The following is an 8,827-nucleotide window of genomic DNA, read 5'->3' on the forward strand; positions in this document are numbered from 1 at the left end:
CGGTGTCCGAATATAGCCGTCCAATATATCAATATTTACGTACTCGACCATTTCGAGACTCCTCGTCATGTCTGTGATCACATCCGGGACATGAAAACACATAAACTCATAATACCGATCGTCACCGGACTTTAAGCGTGCAGACCCTACGGGTTCGAGAACTATGTAGACATGACCGAGACTCATCTCCGGTAAATAACCAATAGCGGAACCTGGATGCTCATATTGGTTCCTACATATTGTACGAAGATCTTTATCAGTCAAACCGCATAACAACATATGTTGTTCCCTTTATCGTCGGTATGTTACTTGCCCGAGATTCGATCATCGGTATCCTCATACCTAGTTCAATCTCGTTACCGGCAAGTCTCTTTACTCGTTCCGTAATACATCATCCCGCAACTAACTCATTAGTCACAATGCTTGCAAGGCTTATAGTGATGTGCATTACCGAGAGGGCCCAGAGATACCTCTCCGACAATCGGAGTGACAAATCCTAATCTCGATCTATGCCAACTCAACAAGCACCATCGGAGACACCTGTAGAGCACCTTTATAATCACCCAGTTACGTTGTGACGTTTGGTAGCATTGCATAATCTCATAGTCATAGGAACATGTATAAGTCATGAAGAAAGCAATAGCAACAAACTAAACGATCATCTTGCTAAGCTAACGGATAGGTCAAGTCAATCACTGAAGGAAATATGCCCTAGAGGCTATAATAAAGTTGTTATTTATATTTCATTATATCGTGATAAATGTTTATTATTCATGCTAGAATTGTATTAACCGGAAACTTAGTACATGTGTGAATACATAGACAAAAAGAGTGTCACTAGCATGCCTCTACTTGACTAGCTCGTTGAATCAATGATGGTTATGTTTCCTATTCATAGACATGAGTTGTCATTTGATTAATGAGATCACATCATTAGAGAATGATGTGATTGACATGACCCATTCCGTTAGCTTAGCACTTGATCGTTTAGTTTACTGCTATTGCTTTCTTCATGACTTATACATGTTCCTATGACTATGATATTATGCAACTCCGATTACTGAAAGAACACTTTGTGTGCTATCAAATGTCACAACGTAACTGGGTGATTATAAAGGTGCTCTATAGGTGTCTCCGATGGTGTTCGTTGAGTTGGCATATATCGAGAATAGGATTTGTCACTCCAATTGTCGAAGAGGTATCTCTGAGCCCTCTCGGTAATGCACATCACTATAAGCCTTGCAAGCAATGTGTCTAATGAGTTAGTTACGGGATGATGCATTGTGGAACGAGTAAAGAGACTTGCCGGTAACGAGATTGAACTAGGTATTGAGATACCGACGATTGAATCTCAGGCAAGTAGCATACCGATGACAAAGGGAACAATGTATGTTGTTATGCGGTTTGACCGATAAAGATCTTCGTAGAATATGTCGGAACCAATATGAGCATCCAGGTTCCGCTATTGGTTATTGACCGGAGACGTGTCTCGGTCATGTCTACATAGTTCTCGAACCCGTAGGGTCCGCACGCTTAAAGTTCTGTGACTATCGGTATTATGAGTTTTTGTGTTTTGATGTACCGAAGGTAGTTCAGAGTCCCGGATATGATCACGGACATGACGAGGAGTCTCGAAATGGTCGACACGTAAAGATCGATATATTGGACGACTATGTTCGGACACCGGAAGTGTTTCGGGAGGTTTCGGACATATACCGGAGTACCGGGGGGGTTACCGGAACCCCCCTGGGAGTATATTGGGCATAATGGGCCTTAGTGGGAGAAGAGGAGGGGCGGCCAGGGAAGCCGCACGCCCCCTCCCGCTCTAGTTCGAATTGGACAAGGAGGGGGGGGCGGCGCCCCCCTTTCCTTCTCCTCTCCTACTCCTACTTGGAAGGGACTCCTCATGGGGCGCGCCATAGGAGGTCGGCCCCCTCCCCCTCCTCCACTCCTTTATATACGGGGAGGGGCCACCCCTTGGAGACACAACAATTGATCATTGATCTCTTAGCCGTGTGCGGTGCCCCCCTCCACCATAATCCACCTCGGTCATATCGTAGCGGTGCTTAGGCGAAGCCATGCGTCGGTAGCTTCATCAACACCGTCACCACACCATCGTGTTGATGAAGCTCTTCCCCGAAGCTCTACTCGATCGTGAGTTCGCGGGACGTCACCGAGCTGAACGTGTGCTGAATGCGGAGGTGCCGTACGTTCGGTACTGAGGATCGGTTGATCGTGAAGACGTACGACTACATCAACCACGTTGTTATAACACTTCCGCTTACGGTCTACGAGGGTACGTAGACGACACTCTCCCCTCTCGTTGCTATGCATCACCATGATCTTGCGTGTGTGTAGGAAAATTTTGAAATTACAACGTTCCCCAAAAATCACATCATTCTCTAATGATGTGAGCCCGCTAATCAAATGACAACTCATGTCTATGGTTAGGAAACATAACCATCATTGATTCAACGAGCTAGTCAAGTAGAGGCAAACAAGTGACATTCTGTTTGTGTATGTATTCACACATGTACTTAGTTTCCGGTTAATACAATTCTAGCATGAATAATAAACATTTATCATGATATAAGGAAATATAAATAACAACTTTATTATGGTCTCTAGGGCATATTTCCTTCTGAAGAGACAATTGAGCACCTCGGCATTTCTTGTCATTCAAATATAGTGGTCTCGGAATGCCTCACGGATTACTTTGGTACCAAGCTAAAGTGATCTTTCATGGTAATCTACTTTTTTGAAATGTTTATTACAACGATGTTGGGTCTTCGTAGACATGCCAACCATCTCGGGAGTGGCCAACATCTATCATGTTGCCCCAAAAATCAAGGTGGCCTAGACATCCATATATATTGGCGAAATATCATCATTCTCAATCAATGGTTTCTTCAAGCTTCCTAATGAGGTGAGTTAAGGCATGATATACTATGTAATAAATAAATGGGATCTAAGGCAAGTCCATGGTAAATATGGGGGTAGCACTTTTGGGTTGGTTCAGTGACGAGGAGGCAACACCTTTTCTAGTTTGGAACCTTCGCTAGCAATAACAAATCACATGTTAGGATTTGTCATAGGTCATGGTTGGGAAATGCATCACCTTAGCTCCTACTACTTATGGCTTTTTCATACACTGCATCATAAACATGTCATAACAGCGGAGGTGGTGGGTAACTTGCACCCATTTGTGGTTCTGACATGACATGATTAGAATGACAGTTGTGGCTTCCGACATGACATGATCAGAACTTAGTAGCCTAGAATAGGATCTACTAGAGTGGCTATATGTTGTTAATTTATAACATCGGACATACAAATTTTGATGGACTTTACATGAAGATGGAAATTTCTCCATGAATTCATTATACCATGTGCTTGTGTGTACAGATGCACTTATTAACACTAAGGTGATCTAGAAGCTTAAGATATATTTTCCTTATGGCATTTACGCAGAAGGTTCATCTTAACAAGGGAAAATCTTGCAAAGAAAACCTGGTGTGGGGTACACAATGTAGTTTCATGATGAGACAAGTAATCACATATTCTTTGACTGTAAGTACACGTGGTGTATGGCCTATAATACATGTCGCACATAATTTGTATTCTACCCGGAGCATCCCAAACTTGTTTGGTAATTGGTTGTGTGGTATACATAAAAACATGATATCTTTTATCTTAGTAGCTGCGGCAGCCTTGGTTTGGACGTTATGGTTATACAAGAATGATGTGGTTTTGACAAATAGAAGATATTTTCTTCACTGCCATAGTCATTTTCTTGTCTACACATTGGCTCCATACTTGGCATGTACTACAGTGTTTGGAGCACATGGAGCTCTTTAGGATGGCATGTACTAAGATGGAGAGGGCGATTAAGAAGACTCTTCCAAACATGGAAGGTGTTGTCTTCAAATCTGTCTTAGATTGCTTGTTGTTGTTCTTCTTTTTGCGTCAAATAACGTCACGTGTTTTCATTTCCAAGAATATTATGGATTAGTACATGTTGTGTGCATGTAGTTCCTTCAAAATCAGAGTGAACGTCAAGGGCCAATAAAAAATTTCTTACCAGAAAATAGTATGCCTCACAAAAACACATTGACAAAAGAGCAAGTGCAACTTATAAGTTATGACCAACTAAATAACGGAGATCAAACAGACATACCATGGAAGCGATCCCAAATAACAGTTTCAGTGAGAAATAAAAATGGCAGAAATGGACCATGGAAGAGATCCATAACAACATTTCAACTATTACAATGAAAGTGACTTGGCTCAAAGAGCACCAGTGAGATAGAATGTCTCAACTTATTAAGGCTGCCTTTCCTGCATCTTAGCTATGGAAAACTAAATCAAACTAGATGAGATGCACGTAGCTGGCCATGAATGTCATTTGATCTGGCTAACAACATGTATCCACCTTATGGCCTCATCACAAATGGATATTCATACATCTACTGGTCTAACTCACCTTACCCATTCACCAGCGTCTTTATAATTTTGCAAATCCTACTAGCATATTGGCAAACCAATCATATTGTTTTTAATCTTATGTCAAAGAAATCTAGCCCTCATGTCCATCCTTGATTTTTCTACTTACCTTTAATTTAGAATTGAGTTTGTATGGCCCTATAACTTCATTTACCTACTATCATTCTTGGCATGCTCCTCTCGAAACATGTAAACCATTGCACTTACCTCCCCACAGTCTAGGTAGACCCATTTCAAATATGTAAAATATGGAAGAATTGTGTATTTAGTATTGAATGCAACGTAAAAGCACATACCTTCTTTTGTTCACATTATTTAGCCAATGTGATAACATATATATTAACCTTGTAAACTTGTCACCTATAGCTCCAACCGTAACTCATCACTGGTATGTCACTTTATTTCCTTTTGTACCCATTCACTTTATATCCTTATAACTTGTATTTTGTCTCTCCATTTCCAGATCGTGCTCGGTCACAAACATTGAAGCATTCCTGCACCTCTTACAGTCTCCTTTACATGTCCATTTACATAAACATTCCATAATAAGAGACATTGAGAAATATGAAATGTCAAAGGTAAATTGAATGGTAATTTGTGTCATTAATAGATATTTCCTACTTATGGTAGATTACTAAGGAAACACCTGAAAAATGGAAAGTGTCTCGATAGTTGTAAAGGGAAGATATTTTCCTCTAGGGACGTTTGGTTCTTATCACCTCTATGAGTTCTAACATGGTTATTTACATGATGTCTTTCTTCCAAGTGCCAAAATTGAGTTGGAGTATTTGTGTGGCTACTTATTTCTAATAGGTTTAATAGATGAAATATGCTGAAGCGGAAACACTTCACTGTTGATATTGATTATTCTTGCATCCTATGTACTGCTATTGATGAAGAGACCATTGAGCACCTCATTTCAATTGCCCCTTTAGCATTTCTTGTTGGGCATGCATTCAAATCCAGTGGTCTCCGAATGCCTCGCGGATTGCTACCTACTTTTTGAAATTTTTATTACAATAATTTTAGTTCTCTCTGGGCGGGTCGACCCCCTTGGGAGCATTCGGTTCTATCATTGATGAAGAATAATACGTGCTTTTTAGTAGATGGTTGTTTAGGACTCTTACCGAGTATGAGTGATGGCATGATATCCTCGGTAATAAACATATGCACTATGAGGCTCTCTCCGAAGTCCAAAATAAATGGGGGGGGGGGCTTCCACTTTTGGGTTGGCAACACCTTTTCTGGTTCGAACCTTCACTATCAAAGGACGGCTCGCATGTTAGGTTTTGGCATGACTCATAGTTGGGCAATGCTCCACCTTAGCATCTACTAGTACCTAGGGCTTTTACTGTGTCATCAACATGTCATAATAGCAGAGGTGTTGGGTAGCTTTCTGCCAGATGTGGACTTCAGACTTGACATGTTTAGGCCTTTGTTAGTAGCATGGAAGGATCTACTGGAGTGTATGAATGTTGTTAATTTATACTACCTCCGTCCCAAAATATAAGACATTTTTGCGGTTCAATTTTGAATTGCAAAAACGTCTTGTATTTTGGGATGGAGGTAGTAGCACGATACATACGAGTTTCGATGGACTTTACATCAAGATGGACTCTTCTCTATGAACTCATTGTACTAGCTCTTATAGATATTGGTGCACCAATTAACAATATGTTGATTTTTAAGATTAAGGTTCCTCCAAAGATTAATGTTTTTCCTATGGTATTTACATAGAGGGGTCATCTTAACGAGGGAAACTCTAGCAAAGAAAAAATGATAGGGGAGTAGCAATGTTGTTTCTACTATCATGATGAGAAAATTAAGCATATATTCTTTGAGCAAGTATGCTCATGTTCTATGGCTTATAATACATGTCATGCATAACTTGTATTCGCCCAAAGCCTTCCAAACTTTTTTGGTAATTGGCTTTGAGGTATACATAAAAAACAAGATCTTTTATCTTAGTAGGCATGCGGGCCCTGGTCTGGGCGCTATGATTATGCATGAACGGTATGGTTTTGACAAATAGAAGATATTTTTCTCCATTGTCGGTTATTAACTTATGTACGCATTGGCTCCGTACTTGGCTCGTACTACAATATCTGGAGCACTGGGAGCTCTTTATATATGGTGGCATGTATTAAGATGGAGCTGACGGCTATGGAGATCGTTTCCAAACATGGACGATGTTCACTTTGGATCTGTCTTAGGTTGCTTTCAATTGTTCTTCTTTTTGTGTCAAACAATGTTATGTTTTTGTTTCCGCAATTATTTTGGCTTTGTATAGATTGTGTGCATCTAGATACGCCAAAATTGGAGTGGACTCTTCATACTTGGATCGCTCACGTGTTAAGAGTAAATAAAAACTTTATTATCAAAAAATAGTATACCTCATAAAAACATGTTGACAAAAGAGCAGGCGCAACTTACGAGTTACGACCAACTGAACAACACAAATCAAACAAACGGACCATGGAAGAGATTCCATATAACAGTTTCAACGACTAAAATAAAAATGGCGACCATGGAAGAAATCCATAACAACAACTTCAAGTACTAAAATAAAAATGTCTAGGCTCAAAGAGCACCACCGAGAGAGACAGAATGTCTCAACTTATTAAGGTTGCCTTTCCTGCCTCTTAGCTATGCCAAGCTAAATCAAACTAGGCGAGACACACGTAGCTGGCTATGCATTGCATGCTACAGGAAAAGACTTCTCTCCATCCTACCTTACATGGGAGGGAAAAGACTCCAAGATGATTCTTCAGGGTCGACGCCGCCCGATTGCCAACCAAACCCCACATCCAAGGACTTCATCCCACTGGAAGAGCCGGTGTTGGCGCTGGTACCGGGGCCGTCGTGCCAATTGGTGCTATAGCCGACGTTGGTGCTGGTGTCGGCGCCGTCATGCCCAGCGGTGTTATAGCCATTGTGGGCCAGGGCATCGAGGTTCCTTCCAGATCTCACCTTGTCGAGCCAACCCTCATGCTGTGGCGGCACCTGATACATCGTTGGAGACCCCACGTGCATGTTGTCGGTGACGTATGGAGTGGGCGACGACTGCTGATTCATGGCGAAAGACCCCATGTCCATGTTGTTGGTGACGTATGGAGCTGGCTGGGACGCCAGATACATTGCCGAAGACCCGCCCATGTCCATGTTGTCGGGGATGTATGGTACCTGGGGCTGCAAGACAGGGGGTTGTCCGCTAATTTTAGCGATGCTTTGGGCAACGCTCTTGAGGATCTCCTCCAGCCTACTACTGACGATGGTGAGCTCATCGACTTTGAGATCGGGGAGGTCACTGCCGAGCATGGCCTTGTGTAGCAGGATCCTGATCTCGGGGTCTCGTATCTTGTTTTCCTCGACCTGGAGCTTGCTGAGGCGCTGGCTGAGGAAGTCTTCCTGGTTCACCGTCTTCTTAAACCGCCCATCTGCCATGGTTTTGTACCTATTCAGGATATCCACCGCCTCGGGATGCGATGGGTACACCTTTGGTGCCGCATTTCCCTCATCGTACACCAACACGCAGGCCTTGGCGTTGCATAGAATAGAAACCTCGTGTGCCTTACTTGCCAGGTTCTTCATGCGCGTATCCAAGGTACGGCGCCGGCTCGACTTATTCTTGATGTACTGGAGGGCAATCTTCTTGCGAGCCATTGCCAATAGAGGGATAAAATGAGAAATGGAAATTAGGTTGATGGTTTTGGCCAGCTGGGGAGGTTTGATTTATAGTGGAGGATCGACCAAGATGGGGAGGCTATATCGAGAAACTTTTAACTCCACGCTCACAAAATAAGGAGGTGCGCTATCTTCATAAATGCATCATCAAACCAGTATTTTCTTTCATTAAAAAGTGCTTATAATGGACCAAGGGAACACATATACATAGCAAAGAACTTTGGTTTCTCTCAAGAGGCCCATGCATCTTATCCGAATATGCTTATTTTAGCTATGTATTGCCAAAATTAATTTTGCAATTTATTTTGTTCCAAAGTTAGATGGTTATTCAAAATTGTACATCATCCGATTAACCATCTACTATTAATTTGTTACCACATTAAGAAATAACAATAAATAACGTTCATAGATTATCCTATAATGTAGGACGAATTGAAAATACTAATGTTCTACCAATTTTTTCAAGAGCACTGCTTTGCACACGATGTATGCACGCACGATCCATAGACGACAAGTCAGGTAGACCATAGGATTAGCTGGGTTATTTAATCTGTGTGGCTCCTAATCCGGTCGGCCACAAATCGTCCAGGAGCCAATCGTGTGCCGAGCACTTTCATTTTTCCAATACTTTAACTGAATA

General features: G+C 41.8%; 1 protein-coding gene across 1 annotated transcript; it reads right to left on the reverse strand.

Moving 5' to 3' along the window:
* Positions 1 to 7,144: 7,144 nt before the first annotated feature.
* On the reverse strand, positions 7,145 to 8,180 carry LOC119315046 (MADS-box protein FLOWERING LOCUS C-like). The gene has a single exon (XM_037589710.1). It carries the CDS (start codon positions 8,164 to 8,166, stop codon positions 7,237 to 7,239), a length of 930 nt encoding a protein of 309 aa, XP_037445607.1. The 5' UTR covers positions 8,167 to 8,180; the 3' UTR covers positions 7,145 to 7,236.
* Between the last annotated feature and the right edge of the window lie 647 nt (positions 8,181 to 8,827).

The sequence above is a fragment of the Triticum dicoccoides genome, chromosome 6A (assembly GCF_002162155.2).
Source record: "Triticum dicoccoides isolate Atlit2015 ecotype Zavitan chromosome 6A, WEW_v2.0, whole genome shotgun sequence".
Taxonomy (NCBI): domain Eukaryota; kingdom Viridiplantae; phylum Streptophyta; class Magnoliopsida; order Poales; family Poaceae; genus Triticum; species Triticum dicoccoides.